The sequence below is a fragment of the Rhinoraja longicauda genome, chromosome 30 (assembly GCF_053455715.1).
Source record: "Rhinoraja longicauda isolate Sanriku21f chromosome 30, sRhiLon1.1, whole genome shotgun sequence".
Taxonomy (NCBI): Eukaryota; Metazoa; Chordata; class Chondrichthyes; order Rajiformes; family Arhynchobatidae; genus Rhinoraja; species Rhinoraja longicauda.
Window position 1 is genome coordinate 12,457,595 of NC_135982.1, and position 16,106 is coordinate 12,473,700.

Genomic DNA, 16,106 nt, shown 5'->3' on the forward strand with positions numbered 1-16,106 from the left:
CTCCTCCTCCTGATTCTGGCCTCCACTGTACTCTTCTGTTTCATCATTTCACCATTAGCAACTGTGCCTCAATCAATTGACACCTCAATCTCTCCTCCTTCCTTTAAACACCTTTTAAAAATGCACCGCACTATGTCTTTTCAAGCTTTAGCTTAGTATGTATGATCTTTGAACGGTAAAACCTTGGGATACTTTCTATCCTTTAATGTAGATCTATCATTATCACCCTATTCATAAACCTGTGGAATAGATAACTGAATGTAAACATCCCTGTGGATTTCTGGAGAAGAAGGCAAAGCCACAGCTCAGAAACCTGTCCCTTCACACTGGGATTTGGATTTAGTCCCAAACAAAACAAAATGACTCAGGATATGTCATGTATGAGGTCAGCTGATTGTAGAAAGTGGCAAAGTTCACCAGACAAAAGAGGTACTTTGTTGAAGTTGGAGTTAGTTTAAGTCATGGTTCCGAGTCAAAAGAACATTACTCTGCATTCACTTACAACAAGCGTTCCAAAACGTTCCAAAAGGGCAGCAGCATTGTCAAACAAAATTCAACCTGTACAAGAGAGATAATATGAGTGACCAAAGACTTAATCAAAGTACATCTTACAGACGGAAAGAGAGATAAATAGGGAAGGAATTCTAGAGAGGGCCCAGGCAGTTGAAGGTACAAAAAGAAAAGAAAGAGCTGCAGATGCTGGTTTATATCAAAGATAGACACAAAGTTCTGGAATAACTCAGCAGGTCAAGCAGTATCTCTGGAGAAAAAGGATGGATAACATTTCGGGTCGGGACCTTTCTTCAGACTGTCCTTTTTCGCCAGATATGAGAAAAGATAGGAGTTACTCCAGCACTTTGTGTACAACAAGAAATGATGGAACAATTAAAGTAATGTGCAAACATGCAAATTAAGAGCAGGCGTAACTTGCTCAGCTCCTAAAACCTGCTCTGCATTGAGTAAAGCTCAATTGATCTGATCGCAATCTCAACTGCAATCCATCTACCCCCAGTAACTTTTCACCTCCTGCTTACGAAGTATGCCTTTGCCTTAAAAAGACACATTTTTTTACCACCACTTGAGGAAGAGTTCAAAAGATTCACAACCTTTTGAGAGAAAAATATATATTATCTTACTTGGTCTTAAAGGCAAAACCTCTGAATTTTAAGCAGCAATCCCCTTTTTAAGTCCCACAAGACAAAAAAAATCATCTCCACATAGTACTATCAAGATCCTTAAAAAACCTTATGACTCCACAAATCCTGTCTCTCTCTTCTGAGCTTCAGTGGATACGAGCTCAGCCTTCGCAACTTTTCCCACCTTTCCACATTCAGTCCTGTTTATAAACCTGCATCTGCAGTTCCTGGTGTCTCCTGTAAACCTTCTCTGAACTGCTTCCAACAAATTAACATCCTTCCTTTGATATGTAGACCAACCCTATACACCAGGTGTTGGTTGACCAGTACCCTAGATAACTGAAAGGTAACCTCCCGACTTTTGCATTCAGTTGCCCTAACAATGAATGATAGCATTCTGTTAGTTTTCCAACTCACTGTCTTCACCTACATACTAGTCTTACATGAATGGTACACTGGGACTTCATCATGATCCTGCGACTGCCATCTCTCATCATTTAAGTAAAATACTTCTATAGTTTTCCTGCCAAAATCGACATACTGTTATATGTTCGTCAGATACTTTTCCCTTCAGTTCAGTTTCCCGTTCTACATCAATTATACCTCTTTCTGTCCTCTTCCTAACTTAATTTTCTGCTTTGTGTCGTCAATAAATTTAGTGACCATCCAAGTCACATTTAGAACCTATAAGAGGCATTTCCAGTCATTAGACTGTTTTTACATACCAATAAATCTCATTTTATTTTTAATTTATTTTATTTTCATTAAATTGAGTTTATGTCTGCCACCTTAAAATGTTATCTTTGCTTTCCATAAACCATAGAAATGCAAAGTGGTCATAGCGTTTAAGCCAATGCTGTCAGACCTGGAGGTCCAAGAGGAGGCTGTACGAATGTTGTGTCGGGCTGAGGAAACAAGGAGGATTTTGGAGAACTTGGAAATGGAGAGTGTTATAAAACCAGATCTGGACATAGCAGTAAGAATACTTAAACAACTCATTTTATTGCCACTTTTCACTCATCTAAATGATAACATTAGTAGCAGCCATTGGTGATCGCCACACCACTGCTCTGCGCCTTACAGGCTTGTTGCTTCATTCGGACTGGAAATATTAAACAGATGTTATTGGAGGGAAGATAGGCACAAAGTGCTAGAGTAACTCAGCGGGTCAGGCAGCATCTCTGTAGAACAGGAAGAGGTGAGGTTTCGGGTCGGAACCCTTCTTCAGACAGCCTTTTCTCCTTATTGGAAGGTAACTTTGTTCTCGCCGAAGGGCTGCATTCTGTGACCAGCGGCAGGCCAGCCACACTCACAGGAGGTCTCCAGGTTATGTTCAATGGATGTTATTCTCACTCCACAATGTGACTCAATGAGGCTCCATTGGTTCATTTTAGTTTAGTTTAGTTTATTATTGTCACGTGTATGGGGAAAAGCTTTTTTGATTGCGTGCTTTCCAGTCAGTGGAAATACTACACATGATTACAATCAAGCAGTCCACAGTGTACAGAACGAAGGGTTTGATGTATAGTGCATCAAAAAGTCCGATTAAACATATCCGAGGGTCTCCAACGCGGTAGGACGTCTCCCAGTTGGGGCTGTTGGGGATATGCCAAACTTCCTAAGCCTTCTAAGGAAAGCGTAGCCTTCATAGGCCTTTTAAGGACAGGATACCCAAAGAGTCCTTTGCATAGTGGTAGAAACATAGAAACATAGAAAATAGGTGCAGGAATAGGCCATTCGGCCCTTCGAGCCTGCACCGCCATTCAATATGATCATGGCTGATCATCCAGCTCAGTAGCCTGTACCTGCCTTCTCTCCATACCCCCTGATCCCTTTAGCAAAAAGGGCCACATCTAACTCCCTCTTAAATATAGCCAATGAACTGGCCTCAACTACCTTCTGTGGCAGAGAATTCCACAGACTCACCACTCTCTGTGTGAAGAAATGTATTCTCATCTCGGTCCTAAAAGACTTCCCCCTTATCCTTAAGCTGTGACCCCTGGTTCTGGACTTCCCCAACATCGGGAACAATCTTCCCGCATCTAGCCTCTCCAACCCCTTAAGAATTTTATATGTTTCTATAAGATCCCCCCTCAGTCTTCTAAATTCCAGCGAGTACAAGCCCAGTCTATCCAGTCTTTCCTCATATGCAAGTCCCGCCATCCCAGGGATTAATCTGGTGAACCTTCTCTGTACTCCCTCTAAGGCAAGAACGTCTTTCCTCAGGTTAGGAGACCAAAACTGCACACAATACTCCAGGTGCGGTCTCACCAAGGCCCTGTACAACTGCAGCAGAACCTCCCTGCTCCTAAACTCAAATCCTCTTGCTATGAATGCCAACATACCATTCGCTTTCTTCACTGCCTGCTGCACCTGCATGCTTGCTTTCAATGACTGGTGCACCATGACACCCAGGTCACGTTGCATCTCCCCTTCTCCCAATCGGTCACCATTCAGGTAATACTCTGCTTTCCTGTTCTTGCCGCCAAAGTGGATAACCTCACATTTATCCACATTATATTGCATCTGCCATGCATTTGCCCACTCGCCTAATCTATCCAAGTCACTCTGCAGCCTCCTAGCATCCTAGGTAATGTAGCAGTTCGTGCCGCTGCCTCACAGCTCCAGCACCCGAATTTGGTGCTGACCTCGGGTACTGTCTGTGTGGAGTTTGCATGTTTTCTCTGTGAAAACGTGGGTTTCATCTGGGCACTGGTTCCTCTGACATCACAATGATATGCTAAGAGGTTAATTGGCTGCTGTAAATTAGCCCTTAGTGTGGATAAATAGCACAAAGAATTAAAGGAGAGATCATCGACTTGTGAGAGGGAATAAACCGCAGGGCGACTTGGAAATAGCATTCTAGCAATAAAACAGAAATGTTAGAAGTGGTAGAATCAATCAATGTGAAGGGCAGTAAAATGTTTGGGTAAGGTGAAAACCTTAAGCAGAAAGAAGGAGGTACTTCAAAGTCCCATTTAGTTTCAATTTAGTTTTGTTTAGAGATACAGCACGGAAGCAGGCCCTTCGGCCCACTGAGTCCGCACCAATCCCTGCATATTAACACTATCCTACACTTACTAGGGGACAATTAACATTTATACCAAGCCAATTAACCTACAAATGTGTACGTCTTTGGAGTGTGGGAGGAAAACCTTGGAAAAACCCATGCCGCCACGGGGCGAATGTTCAAAGTCCGTACAGGCAGCCCCCGTAGTTGGGATCGAACCCGGGTCTCTACTGCTGCGCCACTGTGCTTCCCTAAATACATTTATTTCAGAGATTCCCAGCAATTAATCAAGCTGTTGAAGCTCAGTCTGCCAGTCCCAAAGAGTAGGGAGGAACTGCAAATTATGGTTTAAACCAAAGACAGACATAAAAAGCTGGGAGAAGACAGCTTTCTTGACACGAAACGTCACCTATTCCTTTTCTCCCGAGATGCTGCCTGAACCGCTGAGTTACTCCAGCATTTTCTGTCTGTCTTCAGTCCCAAAGAGTATCTCCACAGATTATGTGTTTATGAAATAAGGGGAGGCAAGGAAGTCGGTTGGTTGGTTTATTATTGTCACATGCACTGACACGAGGAAAAACATTGTTCGAGGTGCTATCCAGGCAGATCATACCATACATGAGTACACCAGGTAGTGAATGAGCGAAAATAAAAGGGTGCAGAATTTATTGTTACAGCTGCAGAGAAAGTGCAGATTAAAAAATGCAAAGGTCATGACAAGGTAGATTAGAAGATTAAGAACTCATCCCCAGTAAATGAGGGGTCTGTTCAAGAGCCTGATGACAGCAGGGAGGAAGCTGTTCCTAAAACTGGTGATACTCGCTTGTATCTTTTGCCCTACGTGAGAGGGGAGAAGAGGGAATGACCAGCGTATATGTAGTCCTTGATTATGTTGCCAGATTTCTCAGGGCAGTGTGAAGTGTAGATGTGGAATCGATTGTGGAGTGGGATGGGGGGCTGCTTTGTGCAATGAATAGGGGCTGCATTCACAATTTCTTGTGGTCTTGTGTAGAACAGCTGCCAAACCAAGCTATGATGCATCACAATAAGATGATTTCTATGATGTACCTGTGGAAATTGGTAAGAGTCTTTGGAGATATGCTGAATCTCCTTATTCTTCTGAGGAAGTAAAGAAAGAAAATTGTCAGAAGACTATAAAGTTTTTTTTTAAATGCTCAGTTCTTTGCTCCTCAATGTGTAAGTGGCATGGTTTCTGTAATTCCAATCAATTTAATCACTATTCATTCCACAATGAAAGATATGTGAGTCAGGGAAAGTTACTGGCATGAACCCTTGTCCTTTGTTTGTTTGACAGAAGAAAAAGAAAACACCATTAAAAAAGGATTTAAAAGAACGCAGTCCAAGTCCCCCTAAACAATCAGTTAAAGAGATCAGCAGTCCATTCAACCCTCCAGATCCATCAGACATCGCTGTTGAGTAAGTGGAAACATCCGTTGCCTGGCCCTTGTCCGTTTGTGAAGCGACAGGTAGTTTTATGAAGATTACCATCTGGCGTCGAGCTTCAGCTGCAGATGCACAGATGGAAATTCAGATGGATCGGTCATGACATTCTATTCAACAACAGAACCTTAAAGAGTTGATCCTAAATTGCCAGTCTGCATTACCAATTCCTGTTGGAACCTGAAGTTGCCAATTTAACACAATTACTTCTCATTTGGAAAATAAAAATCATTATTCTCTTCTTTAGGTTCCATTAAAAAAAATCAGTTGCATGGATCATGCACAGAGCAGTTATTTTAGATCCAAACTCCAAGTGTCACCCTTGGCTAACATGACTGCCAGCCATGCAGGAGGGATTCTGAGACCTCCTGTGTGAGATTAAGAGGGGTGGGTGAGGAGGGGGGGGGGGGGTGGTGGGGGGTGGAGGGGTGGAGGGAAAGATTGATCTGTGGATGCTAGTGGTACACTATGAATCCCCCCATGTGGCTTACTGATTGCTTGTGCAATTGGAATGTCCTGGTTACTGCTGAATGAAGTGTGCTAATGCACACTTCTAGTTGGACATCCCACCCCCAGTTCCCAGCACAGTCAGCTGTGAAGGACCAAGCAAGTGTCCAGCCTATGATTGACCCACGCTATTGATTTGGTAGAGCAAATTCAGCCCCATGGCTATGACTCACCTACCATGAGTTCATATTCATGGAAAACATTCAGACATTTATACTAAATTTCTCATATCTTTGATTTAAAGCTATTTTTTATAAATGTGCTTTTCATCCAAAGTAAAAATGGAATCAGTAATCACATGCATAACATTTATAATTGAAACGTTAATAAGTTAGTGACAATGATATTGGTATACTCAAATCATAATTTTATGAGCAATTTGTTACATATTCTAACTTGAATTCTAGAATTAAAAGTGCTGCTTGAAAATTATGTGGCGTGATCCAGATGTACCCGATGACATCTGTAACATTTTGGCAGCACTTAATTTGTATTCAAAAGCTAAACACTTTTCTCAAATGCCCTGTCCCACTATTTCAGTTCCAGTGAATACAATGCTGCTCTCGCTTCACTGTTGAGGAGTTTCAAGGGAGGCTTCCAGAGTTTTTCCATTCCCTGTTTTATTATGGATGGAGTTGCAACAAGCCAGAAAAACGAAGGTCCCCCTCCTTATAAGTAAGGTAACATCAACAGTATTGCTCTTATTAAACATTGTCTTTGCTTTATCCTTTCTGCACTCAGTTGTATTATTTTGTCTTCAAATTCATTCTTCCTTATTCTTGTTTTTTGATGTTATCAAAAACATTGTATTCCTTGGAGTTACATTATGTAAGTGACTTTTTTTAAAGAGTTTTAATGGTCTCATAGAATGTAGAACAGTATAGCACAGGGACAGGTCCTTCAGCCCACAATGTCTGTGCTGACCATGATGCCAAGACAAACTCTTATCTGCCAACACGTAATCCATACCCCTTCATTGCTGTATATCCATGTACCTATCCAAAAGCCGCTTAATAGCCACTATCATATCTGCCTCCACCACAACCCCTGGCATCATGTTCCAGGCACCCACCACCATCTGTGTAAAAACAGTTGTCTTGCACATCTCCTTTAAACTGTGTCCTCTTACCTTAAAGCTATGCCCTCTAGATTTTGATATTTCCATCCTGCAAGAAAAAGGTTCTGATGTCTACCCGATCTATGCTATCATAGAAATGTAAAGATGAAGGAATGTCTTTATACTTATTCCACCATCTGTATTTTTCAGTAAACAATTCCATACCTGTAATATGGTGTTAAAGTTAGTTTCTGAGCCAACATCAATTTACCATGTGAGCATTACAGACATTTGACCTATTTATGTGCAATGGTATTCATATTATATCAGCACCAATGAAAATATTACTTCCAGCTAATTAAAGTGAAATTATTTGCCATCAATTGCTTAAGACTTCCAAAGTTAATCTTCATTTATGTATTTCATTCTAATATTATAAAGTGTAACCAGCATTGTAAAAAAAATATTTGAAACAGTGTTTTTATGGATCCAAAAGATATGACTTATTTTCCATAAGCAGACAGACTGCAGACTTTATACATCGTTACAATTGAGCTTTGGTCAGTTCCATGTGTGGGAAGCCGATGATTCCTCCGCATATACTGCTTTTATATCACAACAGACTGATAATTGTCTTTCATTTTGCAATCGTAATAGGTAAAACGTCCTGCCACCAACAATACTTTGTAAATTATCCCACAACATTTCCTCAAAGGAATGACATTTTTTTGAATGCACAATGATTCTGTACGTGATAATTGATTGATTGAAAGACACCACGGAAACAGGCCCTTCAGCCCACCGAGTGCATACCATTGATTACCTGTTCACACTAGTTCTATGCTATCCCACTTTCTTATTCACTCCCTACACACTAAGGAGTAGGCCATTTAGAACGGAGATGATGAAAAACTTTTTCAGTCAGAGAGTTGTAAATCTGTGGAATTCTCTGCCTCAGAAGGCAGTGGCCAATTCTATGAATGCATTCATGAGAGAGCTAGATAGAGCTCTTAAGGAAAGCGGAATCAGGGTGTATGGGGAGAAGGCAGGAACGGGGTACTGATTGAGAATGATCAACCATGATCACATTGAATGGTGGTGCTGGCTCGAAGGGCCAAATGGCCCATTCCTGCACCTATTGTCTATTGTATTGTCACTAGGAGAAATTCACAGAGGCCGAATAACCTATAAATCCACACATGTTTGGGGCGTGGGAAGAAACTGGAGCACCCGGAGAGAATCCATGTTTTCACAGAGAGAACATGCATGCTCCGCATAGATAGCACCTGAGGTCAGGATCTCTGGCTTCGTGAGGCAGCAGCTCTACAAGCTGCGCCATTGTGCTGCCCTAAATAATCCTATGTTGTCATTGAAAAGTTAGTTTTTTTAAGAAATGTTGAATTTGCTGAGATAATGACTCAATTAAGAAAAAATACTAAACATCAATGATAATCCATTTGTTAAACATCTAGGCCAAGGTGATTGTGAATTTAAAACCAACCATCTCTAATTGTGTGCCTCCCTCTATGTTGAATTAGTAGGTGTCAGCTCAACAAAAAAATTAGATCCACTAAAACAATGATTGCTTTGCTGCTATTTTAGGAAAGAGAAATATTAGGCTCTTCCTGTTAGCTACTCAAGGACTAAGGCTAAAGGCTGGCTTTATGTGGATGCAGGGGAAAAGCAATAGATAATAGGTGCAGGAGGAGGCCATTCGGCCCTTCGAGCCAGCACCACCATTCAATGTGATCATGGCTGATCATTCTCAATCAGTACCCCGTTCCTGCCTACTCCCCATACCCCCCTAACTCCGCTATCCTTAAGAGTTCTATCTAGCTCTCTCTTGAATGCATTCAGATAGAGTAGAGATGTTTTCAATGGTCATCCGCTCCAGTTGTCTGCCCAGTGGTATAAATGAATGAAATCCTATGGTGAGAGCCAGCTGGTAGCATCTACCCACATATTCCTGCCCCATTTTTTTGTCAGAGGAGAAAAATATTGAACAAGAAAGGATGGCTCATGAAGGAATAGATTTTATAAAGCAGCATGGTTGTTTTTGTTTGTAATAAAATATATCAGTTTTCAATACCAATAATGGTTATGATAGTCAAATATTGATCAATTTGTAGTAATCTTATTGGTCAGTAGTAATTGCTACCTTGAACCCTGTTTAGTTAACAGTCTATGCTTTGTTTTTAATTATTTTGTGGCAAAGAGTGATGCATATTTTAACAGCCATAGTGAGAATAACTATTAATATGTTTATGTATTTGTAGCATTCACAACACCCTGTATCTGGAGGTTAATTGCCCCACAGTTAACCCACCACTTGTACTTGTTTCGTGTAACAAACAGAATATTGTGCACTTTGGAGAGCATGCAGTAGGTAAATATTTCATGAAGCCAATTGTATACTTAATTTAATTCATTTGTAAATTTAGTCGGACATGACTTACGCACTCATTGGTTAAACACATGGCACCCTACCAAACTAAGCCACATCTTACAAGACTCCATGATTCAGCCCTTGTTCTGTACTGTTGGGTAACAACAAGGGTGGCAGTAGAAATGTTCATATCCTGTCATATCCCGGATTATGAAAGCAAAAAATTAAGCTTCAGACGGTTGTATCTCCATGTCAGGCAAGGCTATAATCAGTCTCAAAGCAACCAAAAACCTCACTGGCATGTGAAAAGTGCCAAAGTCCAGAAATTAGTGAGCCTGTGCAAAACATTTTCTCAAGCATCAGACAACATAAGTCAGAGAGGAGAAAGATACAAAAGAACTGAGTTTGGTAGTCCCACTTGACCAATATTGTATATGGTTCCTGGGTCGAACCATTTCTGCGGCTGAGGGCACTTTACACTTTGACAAGGTAACTATTAAGGTCCAATTTTCTTTCACTCTCCAGAAACTAATTACAGATTTACATCAAACGCTAATCAATTAAAGCAATGACTGGTTTGTTTATGGGATCTTAATTATGTTTTCCAATTATCAGAAACATTTGAATTGAGTTGACCAGATTGTTTTAGATAAACCTTTAAGTATTGGATATCTGTTCTTGGATCTTACTGATAATTAATTAATTAAAACTCTCAAGACAAGTTGTAGATATGGTTTGTTCTACATAAAAGGAAGAGTAGTATGGATGGAAAGCAATAATCAGGGTAACTGGCGTTGTCAATGCCATTTGCATATCAGGTAAAAATGTATTTCATTATCAGAATAGGACACTGACCAATGTCCATGATAGTCCTGTAAATGGCCTGAATGCGCAAAATAATTAGGATCTTCAGGGATCTACCTCACTATTCTTCCAACTTTCTCCCCATTTTCCTATAATATGTCTGAAGAAGGGTCCTGACCCGAAACACGGCCATCCTTGTTCTCCAGAGTTGCTGCCTAATCTCCAGCACTTTGTGTCTTTTTTGGCGATATACAGTCAAGGATTGAGATATCAACCAGTCCAGGAATATTGTGGGTCCTCTCCTGCTACATAATGAGGTCATACTATCAACCCAATAATTCCCAGTGATTATTTTAGAGAAAGTCATGTATTTTAATCAAAAGAGAAAATATGAAGAGATAAATTATCTCACATAATTTTACAGTTGCACACTGATGCCTACATCCGGATAGCTGTGTAAGCTGTGCGCTGCTGAACAAAATCCACACTTGAACCAGTAATGACAAACAGTTACATGTGGAAGTATGTAGCCATACTTCCACATGTAACCATATAAACATCATTCAAGGATAAATGAGAATTAATTGGGAGCAGTTTAAAGGGTTGCACTAATAACCTTTAGCATTATTTGTTTTCAGTGTCACCTCTAGTTAGTAATTTATGTTAAACCTGTATGAAGAGAGGACTAGTGTTTCCTCACATATAAATTATTGTTTAAATCTATGCGATATATTTTAATGCTTTTTTATAGAGCAAAGAGTGCTCAAAAAAGTCATGATTCAGAATATTTCTCAAGATGATCTGGATGTATCCTTTCACTACCCCAAGGTATTCAGGTACTCCAAGAGTTCCAAGGGTCTTGTGAAGGAACAGGTTACTCTTAACAATGGCCCCAACCTTGAGTACTGTTTTTATTTATATCTCCTCTTTTGATTCTTTAAGTAAATGTAATGGCACAAATGGAGATGTGTAAATAATGTAATCTATGGTTACTCCTATTGCTGACATTTCCTTATGACAGAGGAGGGGCCATTCAGACCATTGGGTTAATACTACCTCTCAGAATGATCCATTCCTCACATTTGCTTCCTTGTGACCTCCTTCCCTCGTATACCCATCAATTGCATGCTGTTTCTCTGACCAATCACCTACACAAAGAGTAATTCACAGGAGCCAGTTAACCTCAACCCAAAACGTCACCCATTCCTTCTCTCCAGAGATGCTGCCTGCCCCAATGAGTTACTCCAGCTTTTTGTGTCTATCTTCGGTTTAAACCAGCATCTGCAGTTCCTTCTTACACCACCTACCAACCAACTAGCCTTTGGGACCTGGTCATAGAAGGACACCTGTGGTCACAGAAGGAATATGCAGACTCTGCTCGGATCGTGCAGCAGGTTAGGATTGCAGCTGGGTCCCTGGAGCTCTGAGGCAGCTGCAATACCTACATGAACACTGTGCCACCCTGTCAATACTTAATGTTAACGAGTACTCAGATGCTTGAGTGGAGGAAGGAACTGCAGATGTTGGTTTACACCGAAGATAGACACAAAATGCTGGAGTAACTCAGTGGAACAGGCAGCATCTCTGGATAGAAGGACTGGATGATGTTTCGGGTCTAAAGAAAGGTTTCGACCTGAAACATTACCCATTCCTTCCATCCAAAGATGCTGCCTGTCCCATTGAATTACTCCAGCATTTTGTGTCTACTGCTTGAGTGGAGGTCAGGTACATTCACCTTCCTCTTTTGCCCTGCATACAAAGTAATGGGTTTCCTCCAGTTACCTGTTCCAGTAGAATCTTAATGAGCAATCGTCATCTGGGAATCATTAGTCATGCTTTTTAAAACATGTTGTTAATTGCTTTACCTCTCCCAGTTGCTAATGATATGTTAGTTTTGGCCTAGTTGCTCTATGTTAATAGACTGGAGCCCTGCACTAGAATGTAGACAAACAATCCAGTGTGGGCTGGCACAAGGTTAGCAAAGCATTTATCTGGATCTCATAGATCTCCTGGCTTGCTGCTTTGATCAGAGCCATGAAACAGAAGGGTCTTGGTTCTCCTCTAACGACTGATCCAAGACATAAGCAAGAATTTGGGGCAAAACAGTGTCGCAGTGGTAGAGTTGCTGCCTTACAAAAGGCCCGGGTTCGATCCTGACTACTGGTGCTGTCTGAATGGAGTTTGTACGTTCTCCATGTGACCACGTGCGTGTTCTGTGGGTGTTCCAGTTTCCTCCCACATTCCAACACAAATGGAATTGTAAAACAATAAAATGAGGTCAAAAGGGTAACAGGACATCTGTTTATTTGCAATAGGGTGCAATATAAGACCATCCTGAAGAAGGAAAATGTGCCTGCAACAGTAAACATCAAAGGGAAATACTGTACATAAGGATCAGATGAATGCTAGATTGCTCCCAGCAATTGCTGTTTTTGACGCTCTTAAATAAAGTCATGATTGCTTTGCCCAATATTTGTGGCGTGTTTTAAAGTTTTCTTTAACACTTTGGTAAAATTGTAAATTGGCCCAAATGTGTAGTGTGCAGGGTGATCACTGGTCGGCGCGGTCTTGGTGGCCCGAAGGGCCTGTTTCCGCGCTTATTTTTTTAAATGTCTAAAACCCTAAATTGAATAGAATTTTTTTTTAAATACAATTACAATACCTACTTGGTATTCATAATGCAGAAATAAGTCCGTTGTTTCAACATTTCTGTGCTGGAGTTTATTTTGCACATGAACCTCCTCTCACCCCTTCAACCTCCCCCAAAACCATCACCCATAAATCCTTTCTCCCACTGCATTTTATCAAACTTCCTCCAAAACCTCTCCTCTTGTCTCATCTACTGCATATAGCAGCAAATTCCACATCTGCATTACTCTCATCAGGAAAGAGTTTCATCTTTATTGGATTTAGTAATGGCCATACTGTATATTTGGACATTACCTTACGTTAATTATTTCTATCAATTGTGTAACATTGTATACATAATGAGCCAAAATACCACTACTTGATTGATTTAACGCTTTGTCTCTCGTTTTCTGTGGTCTTGTGCAAGTTGAGCCTTAACTCACAATATTACAGATTAAATCAACTGTCCTGGATCCTGGAGGCCCCTTCCAGCTGTTAAGTTGTCTTCAAGCTCTTCAGCCAGGAGAAGTTCAGAATCTTGTGTTTTCTTTCACACCAACAGAGAGCAAAATGGTGAAACATTTTTTTTTCAAATTTAGTTTGTTTACATTGAGTTTACAAAACAGTGGATTAATGATGTATTTAAATTATGGACAGTGGGATCCTTATTGCAGTGTGTTAAAAGCAGGGAACCATGCTGACATTTACTGAGGTAATGCAGATTCCTTTTACAGCAAGAAGTTGGTTAGAGACGGTAACTGCAACAATAGTGTTCTAAAGAAGAATCATTTATGTTACGTTACTTTAGCTTATGTTATTGCCAATATCTCTGAGGAGAGTAAAGGTTGGTTATATTCCTGATGGTTTACTGAATGTGGATGCAGAACATTTCCTTTTGCCACTGTCTACCTTTAGATTTTTTTTCCATTATAATATGAAATTTAGTGTATCTTACTTTAGAGTTAAAGGATGAAATATCACAGTCACTAACACAGCTTCTAGTTAAAAAGCCCCATCATCTGTTCACAGTTCTATGAATCTATGGAAATCAGCACTGCAAAGGCAAACCTTTCCCTGATCCTGACGGGATATGGTGTAGACCCAGTAGTGACATGCTCTGTGGAAAAAGTATTGGATATGGGATATGTTCTTGCAAATCAAAAAAGAATGGTAACATTTCAGGTGAGTGATGCTGATTGTTAGTATGCCCAGATGAAGGATACCAACCCGAAACGCCAACTGTTTATTTCCTTCCACAGATGCTGCTCGGCCCGTTGAGTTCCTCCATCAGATTGTTTGTGGCTAAGGAAGGTGGTATTTCTTTGCAGGAATACAATTCTATCATGCATGGGCTATGAAGGTGATGCCAGATAAGGTCACAGAATTAAAGGATGGTTCCTGCATCGGAGGAGGCCAATCTGTCCATCAGGACTGTAATGGTTCTTATTAGAGTGACCGAGATAGTCCTTGTATCCACCCCACACCCTCCCTATCCCTGTTCTCTCCCCAAATCCCTGCCCATTGTTTCCTTTCACATTATTATCCTGTTGCCTTTTGGAGATTATACTTGAATCTTTCACACCCTATCCTTGGCCATACATTCCCAACCACACTCTGTGTAAAAAATGTTACATTTCACTCTTTTATCGGTCTCGTTCATTCTGTGTCGCTTTTTCTTGACACCACCATTGGGATGTTTCCTCAATCTACGCCTTTCGTAACCCACTGGATCTCCTCACATCCTCCTCAGTGCCAAGAATAACCCCAGCTTTTCCAAACTGTCATAAGTTCATAAGTCATAAGAAAATAAGTAGGCCAATTGGCCCATCGGGTCTACACCACTATTCAATCATGGTTGATCTATCTTTCCCTCTCAACCCCATTCTCCTGCCTTCTCCCCATAACCTTTGACTCCCTCACCAATCAAGTATCTGTCAATCTCCGCCTTAAAAATACCCAATGACTTGGCCTCCACAGCCATATGTGGCAATGAATTCCACAGACATACTACCCTCTGACTATAGAAATTCCTCCTCATCTTTCTAAATGTACATCCTTTTATTCTGAAGCGATGTCCTATGGTTCTAGACCAGTGGAAAAATCACGAGTATCCACATCGTTAAAGTCTCTGATTTCTGAATTCATTTAGATAAATTTCTCTGCACCCTCTTTGAAACCCTCGCATTTTTCCTAATACATGAGCCCAGAATTAGACACAGTGCTCCACTAGTAGTCAAACTGGTATGTTTTAAAGATCTACCATCTTGCTCTTATACTACATGCATCTGTATAAAGCACAGGTTCATGTAGGCTACTGTTAAACCCCTTATTCAACCTCCCCAGCCACTTTGAACAAACATGCACAAATACTACCATATCACTCTGTTCTGGTGCCCCTCTTAAATTTGTTCTATTTCCAAAATGTAACACTTCACATTTCTCAGCATTAAGTTTAATCAGCCACCCATCCGCCAGCCTATTCCACCAGCCTTTCTCCATCTTTGAAGCTCGTTATGATCCTGCTCACAGTTCGCAGGGCCTACAATGTCTGTAGGGCTCCATGCATTGTAATTACTGACAGGAACCTCAGCCAATTTATTCCACCCCAGATTATTTGGAGAATAATCATGGATTCTGCACTGCTGTTGCAGCTAATGTTGGCCAAAAAGCCACAGCCAAACATGATTGCTTCCAAATATGGTGCCAGTACTTCAGAAAGGTACGTCTGGAGTTATTAAGAAGTGAAATTGGCACTGTATAATTAAAGTTACTAAGAACCATTATTAAAAAAAACATACAGCAAACTCTACAGATGAAAACTTGGTCTCACAATTTGTTTGTCAGTTGAACTGAGCTTGAAATTCTGAAATCATTTTTGTTACTGTCGACAATTATTATTGTTAATCATAATATTGTTGCTACTGTGCACATTTTCCCCAGATCATTCAATTAGCTATAGCCTGAACTCAGAACCAGGTGCTCTGCCTTGTGCTTTATTTTAAAAGTAATGGCAAAATCAGAATAGTAGGTGGTATCATAGACATTGATGGTCAAAAATTACAGCAGGGTAGGGGAATCAAAAATTATAGGTTTAAGATGAATAGGAATCCTAGATTT

General features: G+C 40.6%; 1 protein-coding gene across 4 annotated transcripts in view; it reads left to right on the top strand.

The window, feature by feature from the left end:
* cfap74 (cilia and flagella associated protein 74) overlaps positions 1-16,106 on the top strand; it is a 121,928-nt gene that overhangs the window by 93,897 nt on the left and 11,925 nt on the right. For 3 of the 4 annotated variants that reach the window (XM_078425110.1, XM_078425111.1, XM_078425113.1), the window contains 7 exons: positions 1,960-2,112; positions 5,462-5,583; positions 6,655-6,789; positions 9,448-9,557; positions 11,113-11,168; positions 13,443-13,562; positions 14,019-14,171. In XM_078425110.1, the coding sequence (XP_078281236.1) occupies positions 1,960-2,112; positions 5,462-5,583; positions 6,655-6,789; positions 9,448-9,557; positions 11,113-11,168; positions 13,443-13,562; positions 14,019-14,171 (849 nt within the window). The remainder of the gene's footprint in view (positions 1-1,959; positions 2,113-5,461; positions 5,584-6,654; positions 6,790-9,447; positions 9,558-11,112; positions 11,169-13,442; positions 13,563-14,018; positions 14,172-16,106) is intronic. The other variant, XM_078425112.1, reaches the window with a different exon arrangement.